General features: G+C 43.8%; 1 protein-coding gene across 3 annotated transcripts in view; it reads left to right on the top strand.

Annotated features, from left to right (window-relative positions):
- The window catches only part of LOC121549880 (dipeptidyl aminopeptidase-like protein 6), a 335,968-nt gene that overhangs the window by 232,035 nt on the left and 81,924 nt on the right, over positions 1-22,009 (top strand). For all 3 annotated transcript variants that reach the window (XM_041861836.2, XM_041861838.2, XM_041861837.2), the window contains exon 2: positions 17,017-17,131. In XM_041861836.2, the coding sequence (XP_041717770.1) occupies positions 17,017-17,131 (115 nt within the window). The remainder of the gene's footprint in view (positions 1-17,016; positions 17,132-22,009) is intronic.

Here is a 22,009-nt window from a genome sequence, read left to right as displayed (position 1 = left end):
AAATAATTAGGCCAAGGATGATTTCTCCCCTGTGAGCAGAGAGGAAAGGAGGCGCAGACACTGTTTATTCATGTCTCTCTTTTGTCCTCCATGGTCTGCAAGACTTTGTTTTACAGAATGGGTTTTAACTGTGAGGCATACGACAAGGATATGCCCCGACGACCCTTAAAAAGATGGTCCGTCCGCTATGCTTAGCGTGTCTTTTTAAAAGAAGCTCTTCTCAGAATATACTACTCAGAGAAATTGTTTTTTTTTACATGGCAGTAGTCAAAACAGAAATGCAAGGATTTGGATGGCCCCGAGATTAATCCAATAATATTTTGGAAAATAAACCACCCAGCTAGCACATTTGGTTCCTTGTAAGTTGTGGGAACGTACGTTTTTTTGTTTCCCATTCATTGTGGGAACAAAGCCATATGTTTCCTGACCGGTAAAACTGAACGTTTTTTAAACGTTCTGAGAAGGGAAGTTAACATTTCGCCTGTTCTGGGAATGTTAATTTTTAGGTTGCAGGGAGGTTCAGAGAACATTTTACTATGGTTCCCTGAAAGTTTTCCTAGGAGGTTTTATTAACGTTCTGAGAACAGAAGTTATAGAGTATTTGAATTCAATAAAAGAACGTTCTGAGAACACGTTTCAATAACACTGCTAGCTTAAGTTAAATGTTTTGAACGCCAAGCACAGGTAGGACACATGGAAATTCCTTTGCTTAGGCATTAATCATGCAAATACATTTTTCTATTTTTTATTGTGGCACAGCATCAGTGAGATTTGAATTCATGATCTTCTGTTCTCTATCCATGGAATTAGTCCACTGCACCACCAGGATGGAGCTAGCATGCCATGTCTTTTAACTCATACCAAGCTGTTCATTTTAGTCTATTCAAACAGACCCCATTTCAAAGGAAACAAGCACTCATTATGATCAGGTGTGGCCAATTAGTGGACGCAGCCAACACACCTGAACACACTTAACAAGATAGAGGATAGAGAGAGTTTTGTTGACGCTGAGAACGGAATGTATATGTTTTTAAATAACATTCTTAAACGTTTTTTGAACGTTACTAATGTTTTCTTTTGGATTTTATGGAGAGTTTTCTTAATGTTCTGAGAACATGACTTTAAATAGAACTGTGAAGAAACCTGCAGAAAACGTTATGATGAAGCACTGAAATTCCCACAGTAGAACGTTGTTTCTTAACATTCTGAGAACATGATTTTAAATAGAACCATGAGGAAACCTGCAGGAATGTTATTCTGAAGTATTGAAATTCCCACAGAAGAACGTTGTTTCTTAACGTTCTCTGAAGTATTTGAGAACATTCCCATTGTCAAACCAGTTGGAGAACATTCCTAGAACATTACCAAAAATGTAATTAAATGTAACCATGTTTGAACTTTTAGGAAGCGTTCTGTTAAAGTAATGAACTACCAAGAAAATAACGTTATTTTGTCAAGTTCCATAAATGTGCAGAGAATATTCCAAAGCCACGCAACTATCCTGCACCATTCCCAGAATGTTGTGGGAAGGTTGTATGTAAAATAACCATAGGACAACCACACTCTCACCAAGCTCTAAGAATCATATGGTTCTCAGTAGAGAATGACCGATATGGATTCTTTTGGGCCAATACCGATTTTTGGGGATCAAGGAGGCCGAGATATTAGGCCGATATTCAATATCATTAAATTATAAAATGTTGATGACAAAGAGACAGACATGTACAGTGCATTGGAAAAGTATTCAGACCTCTTAACTTTTTCCACATTTTGTTACGTTACAGCCTTATTCTAAAATTGATTAAATAAATGTTTTTCCTCATCAATCTACACACAATACCCCATAATGACAAAGCGAATACAGGTTTTTACACATTTTTATAAGTATTCAGACCCTTTGCTATGAGACTCGAAATTGCGCTCAGTTTCATCCTGTTTCCATTGATCATCCTTGAGATGTTCTACAACTTGATTGGAGTCCACCTGTGGTAAATTCAATTGATTGGACATGATTTGGAAAGGCACACACCTGTCTCTATAACGTCCCACAGTTGACAATGCATGTCTGAGCAAAAACCAAGCCATGAGGTCAAAGGAATTGCCCGTAGAGCTCCGAGACAGGATTGTGTGGAGGCACAGACCTGGGGAAGGGTACCGAAAAATGTCTGCAGCATTGAAGGTCCCCAAGAACACAGTGGCCTCTATCATTCTTAAATGGAAGAAGTTTGGAACCACCAAGACTCTTCCTAGATCTGTCCGCCCGGCCAAACTGAGCTATCGGGGGAGAAGGGTCTTGGTCAGGGAGGTGACTAAGAACCCGATGGTCACTCTGACAGAGCTCCAGAGTTCCTCTGTGGAGATGGGCGAACCTTCCAGAAGGACAACTATCTCTGGAGCACTCCACCAATCAGGCCTTTATGGTAGACTGGCCAGACGGACCACTCCTCCGTAAAAGGCACATGACAGCCCGCTTGGCACCTAAAGACTCTCAGACCATGTGAAACAAGATTCCCTGGTCTGATGAAACCCCAAGATTGAACTCTTTGGCCTGAAAGCCAAGCGTCACGTCTGGAGGAAACCTGGCACCATCCCTACGGTGAAGCATGGTGGTGGCAGCATCATGCTGTGGGGATGTTTTTCAGCAGCAGGGACTGGGAGACTTGTCAGGATCGAGGGAAAGATGAACAGAGCAACGTACAGAGAGATCCTTGATGAAAACCTGCTACAGAGCACTCAGGACCTCAGACTGGAGCGAAGGTTCACCTTCCAACAGGACAACAACCCTAATCACACAGACAAGACAACGCAGTAGTGGCTTTGGGACAAGTCTCTGAATGTCCTTGAGTGGCCCAGCCAGAGCCCGGACTTGAACCCGATCAAACATCTCTGGAGAGACCTGAAAATAGTTGTGCAGCAAAGCTTTACAAATGCACTGTATGCATTAATGCATACATTTTAAAATCAAACAATAAATGTGACTTTTTATCAATATAACTACATAACAACATAATGATAATACTTGGTAATGAAATTCTAAAGAACTCAATTGGCTAGTTCAGATATCTGTCAAGAAATAGGTAGGTTGTAACTTGATCCTACTGCTACGATTGGATAGAGCGAGATTGTAACTCCGCTCCCTTTCACATCTCCTCACATCTCTCTACAACGCTCATATAATTTGGTGCTGTTTACTGCTATTATGAGAACTAGCTCAATGGCGATGACGTTTGCTACCAAGCCATAAATGTGTATAATATCTATCAAGGAGAGTGAGGGTAGGAAAAAAGATGAAACAATGATGCAAGTCTGAATGATTCAAATCTGCCCATAGTTTGAGAAGTGAGAATGCACACACGTGCGCTGATCTACAGCTTTCTTGGTCCATAAACATGCTGGAAGATTATTAGGTAGCTAAACCTATTGCCAACCTTTATGTAGGCATTTTAAAACACTTTCTTCTTTCCCTATTACCACAATAATCTAATCCGACTATCAACTCTCAATTTACAGATAAGATTGCAGCTGGTAAGATCAGCACACCAGTAAATAATCAAATCAAATCAAATCAAATTGTATTTGCCACATGCGCTGAATACAACCTTACAGTGAAATGCTTACTTACAAGCCCTTAAACAACAATGCAGTTTTAAGAATTTTTTTTTATAAAAATAGCAAATAATTGAAGAGCAGTAGTAAAATAAAATAACAGTAGGGAGGCTATATACAGGGGGTACCGGTACAGAGTCAATGTGCGGGGGCACCGGTTAGTCGATGTAATTGAGGTAATATGTACATGTGGGTAGCAGCAGCGTAAAAGAGGGGGTGTGGTGGGGTGGGGGTGACAATGTAAATAGTCCGGGTAGCCATGATTAGCTGTTCAGGAGTATTATGGCTTGGGGGTAGAAGCTGTTAAGAAGCCTTTTGGACCTAGACTTGGCGCTCTGGTACCGCTTGCCGTGCGGTAGCAGAGAGAACATTCTATGACTAGGGTGGCTGGAGTCTTTGACAATTTTTAGGGCCTTCCTCTGACACCGCCTGGTATAGCGGTCCTGGATGGCAGGAAGCTTGGCCCCAGTGATGTACTGGGCCCTACGCACTACCCTCTGTAATGACATGCGGTCGGTGGCCGAGCAGTTGCCATACCAGGCGGTGATGCAACCAGTCATGCTCTGGAGGGTGCAGCTGTAGAACTTTTTGAGGATCTGAGGACCCATGCCAAATCTTTTCAGTCTCCTGAGGGGGATAGGCTTTGTCGAGCCCTCTTCGCGACTGTGAGTGTGTTTGGACCATGATAGTTTGTTGGTGATGTGGACACCAAGGAACTTGAAGCTCTCAACCTGTTCCACTACAGCCCCGTCGATGAGAATGGGGGCGTGCTCAGTCCTCTTTTCTTTCCTGTAGTCCACAATCATCTCCTTTGTCTTGATCACGTTGAGAGAGAGGTTGTTATCCTGGCACCACACGGCCAGGTCTCTGACCTCCTCCCTATAGGCTGTCTCATCGTTGTCGGTGATCAGGCCTACCACTGTTGTGTAGTCGGCAAACTTAATGATGGTCCGGGAACGTTGACACAAGCCTTATTATTAGTGTATTAACTAAACTAATATTTGCAACAGGAGTTCGATTTTGGTCACTGTGTCAATTAATCCATTTCTCAATACTGCACCTTTCTGTTTGAGAATGAGCTAGCTTGCTGTGTGCTGCTTTCTGTTGCTGTGAAACCAGGAGGACTGCAGATTGCACCTCTCCTCTTGCTCAGGCACTGCAAAACCTGAATATTGATATGGACAAACTGCTGTGTGGCTATAAGGTCAACACAGAAAGCACTGTTCTTTGTATTGGTATTACACTGCCAATGGTACTGACACTATTATCACTGCACCACTCTGCTTTGCCAAATTTAAATACTGCCTTTCATCGGCCATAACATCAATCATAGCCGATACCCAAAGATGTCATATATCTGCCCTGACCACTACGACACTTCACTATTAACCTGTTGAACACCGTTAATGCTGCTTTCTCTCTCTTCCAACTTCATGTACCTCACTTCTTATTTGGTCCCAGACTTTGTTTTCTGGCTCTTACAGATGACTGCAGATTGTTTTATTATTATTGTCACTTTGCCCAGCTGCTACCAGCAATATCACGCAACGTTAAATTAGGCCTGATTCAGAGCTAATGCTAAGCTACAGCAGCAGCAGTAGTAATAGTAGCTGACTCCACACTGCTGCAGGCCCTGCCACTGACATAATTACTACTGGCTTCCATGGAGCCTCTCGTCCTCTGCCATTTTTCCCGATGATGCTGTTTCCAATTAAGACACACTTACTGTATACCTACCCTTGAAGATATTGGTAGGCTGAGGAAGTCCTTGATTAACATAACCAACTGACATTTTTTAAGTTAATAACCTTGGTAGATATTATGGAGGGTGTACTTTGGGTTTGCCACAGTTTTGGCAAAACATTTTGATGATGAACGAAAGCTGATGTCCTGGGTTTGCTTAGCCGTTTGGTTACACTGTAACTTTGAAGCATGCTGACTATCTTGCGCTAGTGTTTTATTTGTTTGGGATTCCTCTGATGGTACAAAAGGTCTTGGATAGCTTCTAGCGCCTGATCTCTCTCTCCTTTGACATACTGTGTAATCCCAAGAAGATCTATTTGTAGAATGTCTCTCTCAATAGGGTTCCTGTAGTCCTCTCTCTCCGACAGCTTCTCCATGCCCACCAGCCAGAGATGGTCTACATAACAGCTATTTCCATGCGTTCTTTGAGCTTTCATTATGAGTTTCCTCATTATTCCATCTGAGAATTGAAATGCATGCTTTAGGATGATTTGGTTTTCTTGGTGCGGAAATAAAATGCCCATGTAATCATGCAGGAGAGAGCACGCACAAACACACACACACACCACTCCTAGGTAGGATTTTCAAAATTCCGCTAACTTTATATAAATTTGCTTGTTATCTAGAAATCCTGGTTGAAGGAATTCTGAATTTCCTGCTTATTCTCTCATAATTCCAGGAATCTTCCAACCAGGATTACCTCAAAACCAGGGACATTTTGAAAAGTGTGTGTGTGTGTGGGGGGGGGGGGGTGTCCTTACCCACCCAGGAGAGGCAGTGAGGCTGAGGCAGCTCCCCAGAAGTCATAGCACCACAGGCAGAAAGGCTCAGACCCCAGGCCCCACTGTTGCGTTTCAGGGAGGCAACTTTATTCCACCCACAGCCCAGGCTTTAGGCCGTCATTGTAAATACGATTTTTTTCTTAATTGACTCACCTGGATGAATAAAAGTAAATTAAAGATTAAAAATGTAGGGCCTGTTCTGATGACAGGATCCCAGTCCAACTTTATTTTCTATGAAAAGTTGTACTTTTTCTTCCATTACAAGGCCAAAACTCCCCTGAATGAAGATAGACTTCAGTTTGAGAGCAAATCAAATCAAATCAAATCAAATTTTATTGGTCACATGCGCCGAATACAACAGGTGCAGACATTACAGTGAAATGCTTACTTACAGCCCTTAACCAACAGTGCATTTATTTTAAACAAAAAAAGTAAAAATAAAACAACAACAACAAAAAAAAGTGTTGAGAAAAAAAGAGCAGAAGTAAAATAAAGTGACAGTAGGGAGGCTATATATACAGGGGGGTACCGTTGCAGAGTCAATGTGCGGGGGCACCGGCTAGTTGAGGTAGTTGAGGTAATATGTACATGTGGGTAGAGTTAAAGTGACTATGCATAAATACTTAACAGAGTAGCAGCAGCGTAAAAAGGATGGGGTGGGGGGGCAGTGCAAATAGTCCGGGTAGCCATGATTAGCTGTTCAGGAGTCTTATAGCTTGGGGGTAGAAGCTGTTGAGAAGTCTTTTGGACCTAGACTTGGCACTCCGGTACCGCTTGCCGTGCGGTAGCAGAGAGAACAGTCTATGACTAGGGTGGCTGGAGTCTTTGACAATTTTGAGGGCCTTCCTCTGACACCGCCTGGTATAGAGGTCCTGGATGGCAGGAAGCTTTGCCCCAGTGATGTACTGGGCCGTACGCACTACCCTCTGTAGTGCCTTGCGGTCGGAGGCCAAGCAGTTGCCATACCAGGCGGTGATGCAACCAGTCAGGATGCTCTCGATGGTGCAGCTGTAGAATTTTTTTGAGGATCTGAGGACCCATGCCAAATCTTTTCAGTCTCCTGAGGGGGAATAGGCTTTGTCGTGCCCTCTTCACGACTGTCTTGGTGTGTTTGGACCATGATAGTTCGTTGGTGATGTGGACACCAAGGAACTTGAAGCTCTCAACCTGTTCCACTACAGTCCCGTCGATGAGAATGGGGGCGTGCTCAGTCCTCTTTTTTTTCCTGTAGTCCACAATCATCTCCTTTGTCTTGGTCACGTTGAGGGAGAGGTTGTTGTCCTGGCACCACACGGCCAGATCTCTGACCTCCTCCCTATAGGCTGTCTCATCGTTGTCGGTGATCAGGCCTACCACTGTTGTGTCGTCGGCAAACTTAATGATGGTGTTGGGGTCGTGCCTGGCCATGCAGTCATGGGTGAACAGAGAGTACAGGAGGGGACTGAGCACGCACCCCTGAGGGGCCCCCGTGTTGAGGATCAGTGTGGCAGATGTGTTGTTACCTACCCTTACCACCTGGGGGCGGCCCGTCAGGAAGTCCAGGATCCAGTTGCAGAGGGAGGTGTTTAGTCCCAGGATCCGTAGCTTAGTGATGAGCTTAGAGGGCACTATGGTGTTGAATGCTGAGCTGTAGTCAATGAATAGCATTCTCACGTAGGTGTTCCTCTTGTCCAGGTGGGAAAGGGCAGTGTGGAGTGCAATAGAGATTGCATCATCTGTGGATCTGTTGGGGCGGTATGCAAATTGGAGTGGGTCTAGGGTTTCTGGGATAATGCTGTTGATGTGAGCCATGACCAGCATTTCAAAGCACTTCATGGCTACAGACGTCAGTGCTACGGGTCGGTAGTCATTTAGGCAGGTTATCTTAGAGTCCTTGGGCACGGGGACTATGGTGGTCTGCTTGAAACATGTTGGTATTACAGACTCAGTCAGGGACATGTTGAAAATGTCAGTGAAGACACTTGCCAGTTGGTCAGCACATGCTCGGAGTACACGTCCTGGTAATCCGTCTGGCCCTGCGGCCTTGTGAATGTTGACCTGCTTAAAAGTCTTACTCACATCGGCTACGGAGAGCGTGATCACATAGTCATCCGGAACAGCTGGTGCTCTCATGCATGCTTCAGTGTTGCTTGCCTCGAAGCGAGCATAGAAGTGGTTTAGCTTCGTCTGGTAGGCTTGTGTCACTGGGCAGCTCGTGGCTGTGCTTCCCTTTGTAGTCTGTAATAGTTTTCAAGCCCTGCCACATCCGACGAGCGTCAGAGCCAGTGTAGTACGATTCAATCTTAGACCTGTATTGACTCTTTGCCTGTTTGATGGTTCGTCGGAGGTCATAGCGGGATTTCTTATAAGCGTCTGGGTTAGAGTCCCGTTCCTTGAAAGCGGCAGCTCTACCCTTTAGCTCAGTGCGGATGTTTCCTGTAATCCATGGCTTCTGGTTGGGGTATGTACGTACGGTCACTGTGGGGACGACATCATCGATGCACTTATTGATGAAGCCAGTGACTGATGTGGTGTACTCCTCAATGCTGTCTGAAGAATCCCGGAACATGTTCCAGTCTGTGCTAGCAAAACAGTCCTGTAGCTTTGCATCTGCGTCATCTGACTACTTTTTTATTAACCGAGTCACTGGTGCTTCCTGCTTTAGTTTTTGCTTATAAGCAGGAATCAGGAGGATAGAGTTATGGTCAGATTTGCCAAATGGAGGGCGAGGGAGAGCTTTGTATGCGTCTCTGTGTGTGGAGTAAAGGTGGTCTAGAGTTTTTTTCCCTCTGGTTGCACATTTAACATGCTGGTAGAAATTAGGTAGAACGGATTTAAGTTTCCCTGCATTAAAGTCCCCGGCCACTAGGAGCGCTGCATCTGGATGAGCGTTTTCCTGTTGATTAATGGCCTTGTACAACTCATTCAGTGCAATCTTAATGCCAGCATTGGTTTGTGGTGGTAAATAGACAGCTATGAAAAATATAGATGAAAACTCTCTTGGTAAATAGTGTGGTCTACAGCTTATCATAAGATACTCTACCTCAGGCGAGCAAAACCTCGAGACTTCCTTAGTATTTGATTTTGTGCACCAGCTGTTGTTTACAAATATACACAGACCGCCACCCCTTGTCTTATCGGAGTCCGCCGTTCTGTCCTGCCGATGTAGCGTATAGCCTGCTAGCTGAATGTTATCATTGTCTTCGTTCAGCCACGACTCGGTGAAACATAATATATTACAGTTTTTAATGTCCCGTTGGTAGGATAACCGTAATCTTAAGTCGTCCACTTTATTTTCAAAAGATTGAACGTTGGCTAATAGGATTGATGGAAGAGGCAGTTTACTCGCTCGCCGTCGGATCCTTACAAGGCACCCCGATCTCCGTCCACGATATCTCCGTCTCTTCCTCACGCGAATGACGGGGATTTGGGCCTTGTCGGGTGTCTGTATGATATCCTTCGCGGCCGCCTCGTTGAAGAAAAAATCTTCGTCCAATACGAGGTGAGTAATCGCTGTCCTGATATCCAGAAGCTCTTTTTGGTTATAAGAGACGATGGCAGAAACATTATGTACAAAATAAATTACAAATAACGCGGAAAAACACACATAATAGTACAATTGGTTAGAGGGCTGTAAAACGGCAGCCATCTTCTCCGGCGCTGTCAAACCACTCACTGCTGAGGGAGATCACTACAGTATCCTTTTTGAAGCTTCTAAAGAAGTTAGTTGCCTTTCTATACGGACTGCATTCAGATCTACATTCAGGTCTACATTCAGGTCTACATTCAGGTCTGCATTCAGGTCTGCATTCAGGTCTGCATTCAGGTCTACACAGCTTTGTTTGCTCCCATGTCCTTGCATTGATTTCTTCACAGCCTATAATTGTTTGTTTACTTAACCTTCTGTCAAGAACAGAGTCGACTCGTCTCCTCTCTACTCGCCACAGTCACCTCTGCCACCTCTAATCACCTCCTCATTAACCCAGTGCAGACGGGCGCCCAGATAATTGTGCTAATCATTATCGTAATTTCAGATCACAGAGGAAGGTTAGCCGCCGTGCTCAGGGAGCTCACAAGGTCTTGGGCGCTCACAGTGTTATTGCCTTTTGTACCTTTCTAGAGACTGAGGAATTTGCCTAAATGTCTCAAGAGTCCCGGAGTTTGTGAGATTGGTGAAAAGATTAGGTAACCAGTTAATTAAAAAGGGGACACTGTGGATTTATCATTAAGGGAGGGTTCCAGAGGCCCCGTTGAAAATGGCTGGTCAGGGCTTAATACTCTTTGTGCTGGCTGCGCCCACCTAATGAGACACATCTATGGATCGTCATATTCAGAGAAATCGAAGCCAAAGGCTCCATTTATCACCCTCGAAGGGGACCGCAATATTTTGCAATCCTTAATGGCAAACCTTTTCAGACAGCAGTTATTGAAATCAGCGTAATAGATTTTCTACATATAAGAATCTTTCCATACTGGAAATGGCAGAATTACAGTGCATTCGGAAAGTATTCAGAGCCCTTGACTTTTTCCACATTTTGTTACGTTACAGCCTTATTATAACATGGATTAAATTGTTATTTTCTCCTCATCAATCTACACACAATACCCCATAATGACAAAGCAAAAACTGTTTTATTTTTGTTTTAGCAAAAAAATTATGTTTTTAAGACTGAATTTACATAAGTATTCAGACCCTTTACTCAGTAATTTGTTGAAGCACCTTTGACAGCGATTACAGCCTCGAGTCTTGTTGGGTATGACGCTACAAGCTTGGCACACCTGTATTTAGGGAGTTTCTCCCATTCTTCTCTGCAGATCCTCTCAAGCTCTGTCAGGTTGGATGGGGAGCGTCGCTGAACAGCTATTTTCAGGTATCTCCAGAGATATTAGATCGGGTTCAAGTCCGGGCTCTGGCTGGGCCACTCAAGGACATTCAGAGACTTGTTCCGAAGCCACTCCTGCGTTGTCTTGGCTGTGTGCTTAGGGTTGTTGTCCTGTTGGATGGTGAACCTTCGCCCCAGTCTGAAAACCTGCTCTGGAGCAGGTTTTCATCAAGGATATCTTTGTACTTTGCTCAGTTCATCTTTCCCTCGATCCTGACTAGTTTCCCAGTCCCTGCCACTGAAAAACATCCCCACAGTATGATGCTGCCACCACCATGCTACACCGTAGGGATGGTGCGAGGTTTCCTCCAGACATAATGCTTGGCATTCAGGCCAAAAAGTTCAATCTTGGTTTCATCAGAGCAAAGAATCTTGTTTCTCATGGTCTGAGAGTCCTTTAGGTGCCCTTTGGCAAACTCCAAGCAGGCTGTAATGTGCCTTTTACTGAGGAGTGGCTTTCGTCTGGACACTCTACCATAAAGGCCTGATTGGTGGAGTGCTGGAGAGATGTTTGTCCTTCTGGAAGGTTCTCCCATCTCCACAGAGGAACTCTGGAGCTCTGTCAGAGTGACCATCGGGGCCCTTCTCCCCAGATTGCTCAGTTTGGCCGGGCGGCCAGCTCTATGAAGAGTCTTGGTGGTTCCAAACTTCTTCCATTTAAGAATGATGGAGGCCACTGTGTTCTTGGGGACCTTCAATACTGCAGACATTTTTTGGTACCCTTTGCCAGGTCTGTGCCTCCACACAATCCTGTCTCGGAGCTCTATGGACAATTCCTTCGACCTCATGGCTTGGTTTTTGCTCTGACATGCACTGTCAACTGTGGGACGTTATATAGACAGGTGTGTGCCTTTCCAAATCATGTCCAATCAATTGAATTTACCACAGGTGAACTCCAATCAAGTTGTAGAAACATCTCAATGATGATCAATGGAAACAGAATGCACCTGAGCTGAATTTCGGGTCTCATAGCAAAGGTTCTGAATACTTATGTAAATTAGTTATTTTTGTTAAAAAATATATATATAAAGTTGCTAAAAATTCTAAAAACCTGTTTTTGCTTTGTCATTATGGGGTATTGTGTGTAGATTGATGAGGATTTGTATTTATTTAATTGATTTAAGAATAAGGCTGGAACGTAACAAAATGTGGAAAAAGGGAAGGGGTATGAATACTTTCCCAATGCACTGTATAGTTGGAAGCCTTTCTTAAGAAACATTTTAATTCATTAGATGACGATCTTGTTGAAAATACTTTGATGGGTGACAGTAAGAAACAGGAAACCATTCAATTTGAGCAAATCATTTTCATGTGGGTGATTTATGTACAAGCTGACTATCTATATAGAGCTTTAGATGTGTTACTGCTATTTCTGTTTTGAACTTCAGTATGCCTGTTCTGTAGCGGAGCTAGCATAAAAGACAACCCTTCAGGGGCTAAAAGGTTCAGGATAATGTTTCTATTCATGGGAGCCCTCTGATGAGGTCCACATGCTAAACGATGAACAGGAGAATGAAGGGATCGAGCAAATGGACTGAAAATTGGATTTTTCTCCTGGAGGTGACTGAAAGGCTGGCTCGAAACGACTGCTATTTTATCAAATTCCAGCCTTAGAATGAATGTAGGATCTTATTTTCCAACTAAATTGAAAATTGGCACCAAATTACATGCTCTTTGAGATGGACGACACAGCTTATCTTCACAAAATCATTTTCTGGGCCCTCCCAGGCTGTTCCACAGGGTATTGCCAAGCATTTGCGACCTGCCTCCCAGATACCTTTGAACATCGTTTTCAGAAACACAGGAGTGAAACAGGAATAAATTGAGCCCCTCCTCTCCCACAGATAGATGGGGAAATAGACTGAGCTAGTCAAGTTATGTCTTTCTTTGATGCTTTGAGATCACAAAGCCTGAGGCGGTGACTGTGAAGTGTGAATTCCATTGAGTGTAAATTACGTTGAATGTATAAAGAAATTGGTGTGTTCGTTTGCATGAACAAATCTGTGACGTGTGACACAAGGACAATAAGACATGAAAATTGCATTGGTGTATTTTTGGTTTATTGCATCCACTCTGGCATTTGTTTCTTTGCAAAGGCATTCCAGTCACAGTAGTTCTGGTTTGGCTTAGGTTAGGGTTAGGAACTAGGTTACATGAGATGAACTGATATTGTCTATAGGCTGGGAAGAATCAGAGTATCTTACAGCTGTTCCACTGGAGATTTTAGATTCATATGGAGGTAGTGGTTTCTGTGAAGCTCACGCACTCTCTCCTCAAAATTATAACGCACCTTGCATATTAATTAGCCTAGGCCTACAGCATGTCAGTGATGTCCCTTGATCATAGTTAACTAATGCTGTGATGATACACTACAAGACCAAAAGTATGTGGACACCCTTTCAAATGAGTGGATTCGGCTATTTCAGCAACACCCGTTACTGACAGGTGTATAAAATCGAGCACACAGCCTTTAATCTCCATAGACAAACATTGGCAGTAGAATGGCCTTACTGAAGAGCTCAGTGACTTTCAACATGGCACCGTCATAGGATGCCACCTTTCCAACAAGTCAGTTCGTCAAATTTCTGCCCTGCTAGAGCTGCCCCGGTCAATTGTAAGTGCTGTTATTGTGAAGTGGAAACGTCTAGAAGCAACAACGGCTCAGCCGCGACGTGGTAGGCCACACAAGCTCACAGAACGGAACCGCTGAGTGCTGTAGCGCGTAAAAATCGTCTGTCCTCAGTTGCAACACTCATTACCGAGTTCCAAACTACCTCTGGAAGCAACGTCAGCACAAGAACTGTTTGTCGGGATCACCATGCACAATGCAAGGCGTCGGCTGGAGTGGTGGAAAGCTCGCCGCCATTGGACTCTGGAGCAGTGGAAACGTGTTCTCTTAAGTGATGAATCACGCTCCACCATCTGGCAGTCTGACTGACAAATCTGGGTTTGGCAGATGCCAGGAGAACGCTACCTGCCCCAATGCATAGTGCCAACTGTAAAGTTTGGTGGAGAAGGAATAATGGTCTGAGGCTGTTTTTCATGGTTCGGGCTAGGCCCCTTAGTTCCAGTGAAGGGAAATCTTAACGCTACAGCATACAATGACATTCTAGACGATTGGCCTGCACAGAGCCCTGACCTCAACCCCATCGAACACCTTTGGGATGAATTGGAACGCCGACTGCGAGCCAGGCCTAATCGCCCAACATCAGTGCCCAACCTCACTAATGCTTGCTGAATGGAAGCAAGTCCCCGCAGCAATGTTCCAACATCTAGTGGAAAGCCTTCCCAGAAGAGTGGAGGCTGTTATAGTAACAAGGGGGGGACCAACTCCATATTAATGCACATGATTTTGGAGTATGTATTCCTTTCACCTATTTCTTATTGGATGTTTATTAGATTGCATGAATGCTATACACGTATTAATATGATAAAAAGCACTTACTACTAATCAGAGATGAACATGGAAATATGTTTATTCTTTCAGATAACCTTGCTGATCAATATCTTCAAGCAATTAAAAATGTGACTCTGTTTTGGCTGTGTTATCGCTTTGCACCGAAACACAATTAAACCTAATGACAGTCACATGTCGACTCAAGCATGCAAAAGTGATGCGCTTGAGAAATATATTTGCAAGTTAAATCAGGTTCTACCAATCAGCAACAGATTTCAACGTTTTTACAAAAAACTTGTGGACTACTTCCACGAGAGAGCATATCTATGGAAACATTGTACTAGAGGACTGACTCCACGCAGCAGTCATGATCATGATTAAAAACATCAAAAATTGTCTTGCAGCTTCAGAGCATCGTAGCCCCGCTTGCATTTTGTATATTGATGTGTTTGGTTAGTCATCTGTGACTTCCCACTGGCTGTGTACAATACAGTGTGTGTGTGTGTGTGTGTGTGTGTGTGTGTGTGTGTGTGTGTGTGTGTGTGTGTGTGTGTGTGCACCCTGGTGAGTTACAATTGAGTGCTACTGTGTAGGTGTTACCATGAGTGCAGGTCTATTATATTGGGCATTATGTAAAATCCCTAATCTGTTGTGGACACTCCAAAAGAGAGTGATGTTTGTCCTCCCATACTGGCACTAAGTAGCCGATGTTATTGTTTAAAAGAGCCTCACTGAGCCTCAGTTGTTTGTGTTCTCCCTGCATGACACTCACCCAACCAAACATCTTGGACTATATAGCACATGATTATTGTTATTTTGCAGGATTGCCAGGCAAATTATTCCCTAGTAGGCTACACCATTTGTATAAACGTATTGATAAGGGATGTGTCTGGCTCTGTTTGGGGTGTTGTTGTCTATGTTGCAGTCCACTAACTCTCCTCCCGCCTGCCGTGACCAGCCCTCGGCAGTGACCCCTGCGAAAGCACCCCCGTTTCAATGGAGAACCGCCAGGGATTGTGGGAAAACAGGTTGTTGGTTTTAATGAGTGTGTGTAATGGACGGTGTGGTAAAAAGCCCCCGCTGCTCTTATCTAATGATGTCTGCTGCTCCATTCAATTGAGCGAAGGAGGTCACTAAAATGCTTTCCTCGTAGACCAGACCACTCTATTCCATTAGAGCCTGTGTGTGTGTGTGTGTGCAGTTTCTCTTAATTAACATTTACATTTTAGTCATTTAGCAGACGCTCTTATCCAGAGCAACTTACAGTTAGTGAATACATATATTATTTTTATATACTGGCCCCCCATGGAAATCGAACCCACAACCCTGGCGTTACAAACACCATGCTCTATCAACTGAGCTACATCCCTGCCGGCCATTCCCTCCCCTACCCTGGGCCAATTGTGCGCCACCCATGAGTCTCCCGGTCGCGGCCGGCTGCGACAGAGCCTGGATTCGAACCAGGATCTCTAGTGGCACAGTTAGCACTGCGATGCAGTGCCTTAGACCACTGCGCCACTCAGGAGTACCTTAGCCAGGTACTCTCTACACACCATCTGCTCAGGTCTGTTTATCCCTCCCCTCACCCCCACTGTAAACAAATAAAAAAGTTATTAATCCAGATATTTTTATGTTTTAGGCGTTGAATGTCCTTTTCAAAGAATTACTGCTAGCTTGGGTGTTCTGTTTGTTCTGTTTGCTGGACTTGAACTGTAGAAATGTCCAACTTTCTTTCATCTTTGTATCTGATTTTTGACAGGTGGGGTTGATGTAGGCCATGTTGTTGTTGTTGTTGTTGCTGCTGTTCCAAGGTAAAATAGGGGGTGCTTATATGTGAGGTGTGAAATGGAAATGTGTTTTTTGACTGCCCCTGAGACACCCTCAGAGAGTGGGGACACGTTGTGGCTGCTGCTGCAGCAATACATTTCTTCACCAAATCCTCAATAATATGGGTTGTATAGTCTTTTGGGTCAAAAAAGTAAAGGCTGAAAACCCTCTTCTCATTCAATTCACTCCATACCCTGCAGAGACCATTTATCAAATTCAATATTGATACTTATTACTTTTCAATTTAATTTTGCACTTAAAACAATACTAAACCTACCATGTAACTTCATTTGTTTCAAGTTTTCTCTTAAAACACACCTAATTTGAAATCATTTTTCTAGCAAAAAGCCTCTTGGCGCCGTTCCCCTACCAAAGTCACCAATGATCCAAAGCTCAATTTTTATCTGTCACATTCGTTTGCCAGTGATGGCTGCTGACGCCTTGCCTCATTAAGAATCCCCCTCCTCCACTCCTCCTCTTGCCTTTTGCTTGTGGCGATTCTCCTTAAGAATTCATGGTGCTGTTTCTGTAGTTCACACTCGTCCTTGACAGACCCATCCATTTGCGTTCTCTACCTTTCTTTCCCACTCCTTCCATTTCTCTTTTCATTGTTCTCTCTCACTCCCTGTCCTTTTCTCCCCCTCCCCCTACTCTTTATACTAACAGACAGTATCACTCCATTATTTTCTCTCTCCTTTAACCCCTTCTCATTTCTTTCTCTTGTTCACTCTCCTTTCCTATTTTTCATTCCTCTCTCTCTCTGACCTTGTGTTTCCTTCTGTCTGTTTTCTGTGACCAGGAGCTGGTGGGGAGTAACCCTCCTCAGAGGAACTGGAAGGGTATTGCGATCGCCCTGCTTGTCATTCTGGTCATCTGCTCCCTGATCGTCACCTCAGTCATCCTGCTGACACCAGGTACGTGGAGAGGAGGGGAGGGGAAGGGAGAGGAGAGGAGAGGAGGCTGACACCAGGTACGTGGAGGGGAGGGGAGGGGAGGGGAGGGAGGGGAGAGGAGAGGACCAGGTACAAGGGGAGGAGAGGAGGCTGACACCAGGTAAATGGGGAGGGGAGGAGTGGAGAAGGGAGAGGACAGGGTTTACACCAGGTAAGTGGGGAGGGGAGGAGAAGGGAGAGGACAGGGGTTACACCAGGTAAGTGGGGAGGGGAGGAGAAGGGAGAGGACAGGGTTTACACCAGGTAAGTGGGGAGGGGAGGAGAAGGGAGAGGACAGGGTTTACACCAGGTAAGTGGGGAGGGGAGGAGAGGAGAGAGGAGGGGAGGAGAGAGGGTTGACACCAGGTACGTGTGACTGAGAGGATAGGACAGGAGAGGCGAGGGGACAGGGTTGACTCCCGTACCATATGCACAAACAGGTCTAACATGCAGCGTGTGTCACATTATCTTAGGATGTCACAGAGTAGTGCACTCGTAGCTGCAGTGCAGTTGGCTTGTACCCTACCGCAAACACGAAACATGTTCACTGCATGTAGATGGAGTGTTTTTTTCTGTTATGTTCTCTCATAAATCAAAAAAAATTACTACACAACAAACATAAGAGGATAAAAAAACGAAAGAATAACACTAAAAACTAAAAGACAAAACTAAAAAAACACAAACACGTGCACACACGTTGGACCCGTTCCGAAATGGATCCGTGGCTTTCCCCACCCGTCCTGATATGCATAAAAAAATAAAATAGAACGGGAGACCCGTTCCGAATGGACCCGAAGACAGTCAGACCCGTTCTGAAAAGGACAGTGGAAAACCGACCCAAACAGACCTGTGCTGGTTCGGATCCGAGAGACCCGTTCAGATCGGAGAGTAGAAAGAGAGAGAGAAAAAAACCTCCGACTGGGCTCTGCCAGTGCCATCAACAAACAAGCCAAATTATTCACAGTTACGTGTCCTTAAAAACGATTTGTTGTGTTTCAATGTGTAGAAAATTCAAAACTTTATAGTCTATTATTTTATTGGTTTTTACTTTCCTAAAACAATAATTGTCTACGTCACGGTTTAGCTGTCGGATATTTGAGCGCTAAATGCATCAGGGCATTGCATGCATATAGGCCAATAGGCCTAGGTGTCCACTGTATGATAATAATATTTAAAAAAATAAATATTAAGGGAGACAAGCTTAGGCCTAGCCCTAGAGAGACCGAGTGAAAGATAGAGATATGCCAGCGCCATGTTCCCGACATCTACATGCATTTCTTTATACTTGTCAGATAGGCTACTACTGCTATACAGATATAGGCGTACAGAACGAGGCAAATTTGTTAATTTCCTTTAAGAATATTTTTTATAAATATAAGCATTATATTGTTAGAAGTTCTACACCAAAACTTCACCAAACCTTCACAAATACTACACCAAATTTTCACCAAACCTTCACAAATACTACACCAAACCTTCACAAAAATTGCTTAACTTTATTAGGGTAATATCAAAAGTAAGTAAAGTTGTTGTTTATAGGGAAAATACGAACAGGTTATTATATTGCGGCATTAAATTAAGTTTAGCATCTTTCCCTCTTTGGTTTTTCCTTTTCATGGTTTGAGTGTGAGTATTGCAGCATACACGACATTACAGCTGGAACTTAATGTGGCGAACGCAAATGGCTCAACAGAATGAAATCTTCAAAAACGTTTTGAACAGGCTTATATTGCAAATACTACCAACAAAGTAAGCCTACCCAACAAATTACAGTAAGTAGCAAATGCTATTTATTTTACAACAGGCCTATATAAATAATAATTGTTATTAATTACTAAACAATTGATAATAAATACGAAAATAAATAAATGAAAGGTAGAAAATTGCATAAAACCTGAATCCATTTGGCTGCGCCAACGTTCTTCTCATCTTTGTCCACTACAATATTAAAACTTGTTACCGAGGACATTCTCCTCTAACTTTAGTTTTACTTCAATGAAAAATAAATCAGTCATCGCAATCAACAGTATCCTAGGCCAAGACTCCTTTTACTCTCTCTCACTCTCTTTCTCTCTCCTCAGCAGCAGCAGCTGGAACCAGTTTCAGCTGGACATGACCTATACATTTTAGTAGAGTTGCAATTGGCTGAAATAGATAACAAGCTTGCACAGTTCTCATCAAACAAACAGTAAATGATCAGAGGACAGGTCCAATCGGGTCAATTTAATTGCACATACCCGAGACCGTGGAAAATATATCGTAAACCGACCCAGAGCCGAGACAAAAGTCCAAATTTAGGACCCAGACCCGCTCGGGTCACAGGTCGGATCTCTGAATTTCGGGTCTGTTGGACCCGTGAAGTCCTCTAACACAGACACACGCAGTGGCATTTATTTTCCATTGACCTCTTTCTTCTGAAGCCAGTCAGAATGACCTTCAAGCCCTGTTTGGGAAGATTTACATGAAAAGCTAATAAATAGGCCATCTGTTTATATTTTAGCTCACAGAGCCCCTTGATGTGTTTTATATTCAGGAGGAGCCAAGTTACTGAGACAAGTTACTTTTGAAGGTTTTGCTTGAAGTCGATGAAAGATTACTTTTGACATTCAACCAGATGCTTAAGTCATTTTCTTAATCCTGTGAAGAAAATGGATGCATTTAATCCATTACTTGCATTTTTCATATATCTATTATCAAATTTACATAATCAAAACAGGAAACTTTCCCCCCACCTTTCAATCTACTGTGTATTCAGTGTCTCGGCCCATTTAGCTGTCTTGTCATGATAAATATGTATGAAAATATGTATTATTTGTATGTGAAATCCTATGTGGAACTGACTAATCACATTTTTAATTACTAATACTCATTATTAGAGTTTCAAAGGGAGGGTATATTACTGGAAACCTTCCAAGTTTACGACTAAACTACCAGAATTTTGGTGTCTTTCAAGGATTTAATGTAATCTATCACAAGACATCTAGTGGCCCTTTTGGGTTCTTCAGATTATCACAGGTGTCTGTAATTATCTATGGCCCTCTGCGTGGCCTTATCACGACAAAAATATGAAGTTTAGTTTTTTCAAGACAAATATATACTTTGGATTGATGTAAATTATTAGGTAAACTTGTATCATTTGATTACAATGAAGTCAATAATTTACCTCAGTGCAACCTAATTATTCTGTAACTCAACTTACATTTACATATTAAAAAAACTTGATTATTGACTTTACCAAAAACTAAAATACACTGCTCAAAAAAATTAAGGGAACACTTAAACAACACAATGTAACTCCAAGTCAATCACACTTCTGTGAAATCAAACTGTCCACTTAGGAAGCAACACTGATTGACAATACATTTCACATGCTGTTGTGCAAATGGAATAGACAACAGGTGGAAATTATAGGCAATTAGCAAGACACCCCCAATAAAGAAGTGGTTCTGCAGGTGGTGACCACAGACCACTTCTCAGTTCCTATGCTTCCTGGCTGATGTTTTGGTCACTTTTGAATGCTGGCGGTGCTTTCACTCTAGTGGTAGCATGAGACGGAGTCTACAACCCACACAAGTGGCTCAGGTAGTGCAGCTCATCCAGGATGGCACATCAATGCGAGCTGTGGCAAGAAGGTTTGATGTGTCTGTCAGCGTAGTGTCCAGAGCATGGATGCGCTACCAGGAGACAGGCCAGTACATCAGGAGACGTGGAGGAGGCCGTAGGAGGGCAACAACCCAGCAGCAGGACCGCTACCTACGCCTTTGTGCAAGGAGGAGCAGGAGGAGCACTGCCAGAAATGACCTCCAGCAGGCCACAAATGTGCATGTGTCTGCTCAAACGGTCAGAAACAGACTCCATGAGGGTGGTATGAGGGCCCGACGTCCACAGGTGGAGGTTGTGCTTACAGCCCAACACCGTGCAGGACGTTTGGAATTTGCCAGAGAACACCAAGATTGGCAAATTCGCCACTGGCAACCTGTGCTCTTCACAGATGAAAGCAGGTTCACACTGAGCACGTGACAGACGTGACAGAGTCTGGAGGCGCCGTGGAGAACGTTCTGCTGCCTGCAACATCCTCCAGCATGACCGGTTTGGCGGTGGGTCAGTCATGGTGTGGGGTGGCATTTCTTTGGGGGGCCGCTCAGCCCTCCATGTGCTCGCCAGAGGTAGCCTGACTGCCATTAGGTACCGAGATGAGATCCTCAGACCCCTTGTGAGACCATATGCTGGTGCGGTTGGCCCTAGGTTCCTCCTAATGCAAGACAATGCTAGACCTCATGTGGCTGGAGTGTGTCAGCAGTTCCTGCAAGAGGAAGGCATTGATGCTATGGATTGGCCCGCCCGTTCCCCAGACCTGAATCCAATTGAGCACATCTGGGACATCATGTCTCGCTCCATCCACCAACGCCACGTTGCACCACAGACTGTCCAGGAGTTGGCGGATGCTTTAGTCCAGGTCTGGGAGGAGATCCCTCAGGAGACCATCCGTCACCTCATCAGGAATATGCCCAGGCGTTGTAGGGAGGTCATACAGGCACGTGGAGGCCACACACACTACTGAGCCTCATTTTGACTTGTTTTAAGGACATTACATCAAAGTTGGATCAGCCTGTAGTGTGGTTTTCCACTTTAATTTTGAGGGTGACTCCAAATCCAGACCTCCATGGGTTGATAAATTTGATTTCCATTGATAATTTTTGTGTGATTTTGTTGTCAGCACATTCAACTATGTAAAGAAAAAAGTATTTAATAAAATTATTTCATTCATTCAGATCTAGGATGTGTTATTTTAGTGTTCCCTTTATTTTTTGGAGCAGTGTACTATTCAATTCCAACCAAAATAATCTACTTGGATGAAAG

Source organism: Coregonus clupeaformis, chromosome 34 (genome assembly GCF_020615455.1).
Source record: "Coregonus clupeaformis isolate EN_2021a chromosome 34, ASM2061545v1, whole genome shotgun sequence".
Lineage (NCBI taxonomy): Eukaryota > Metazoa > Chordata > Actinopteri > Salmoniformes > Salmonidae > Coregonus > Coregonus clupeaformis.
This window is presented reverse-complemented; position numbering and strand designations above follow the sequence as displayed.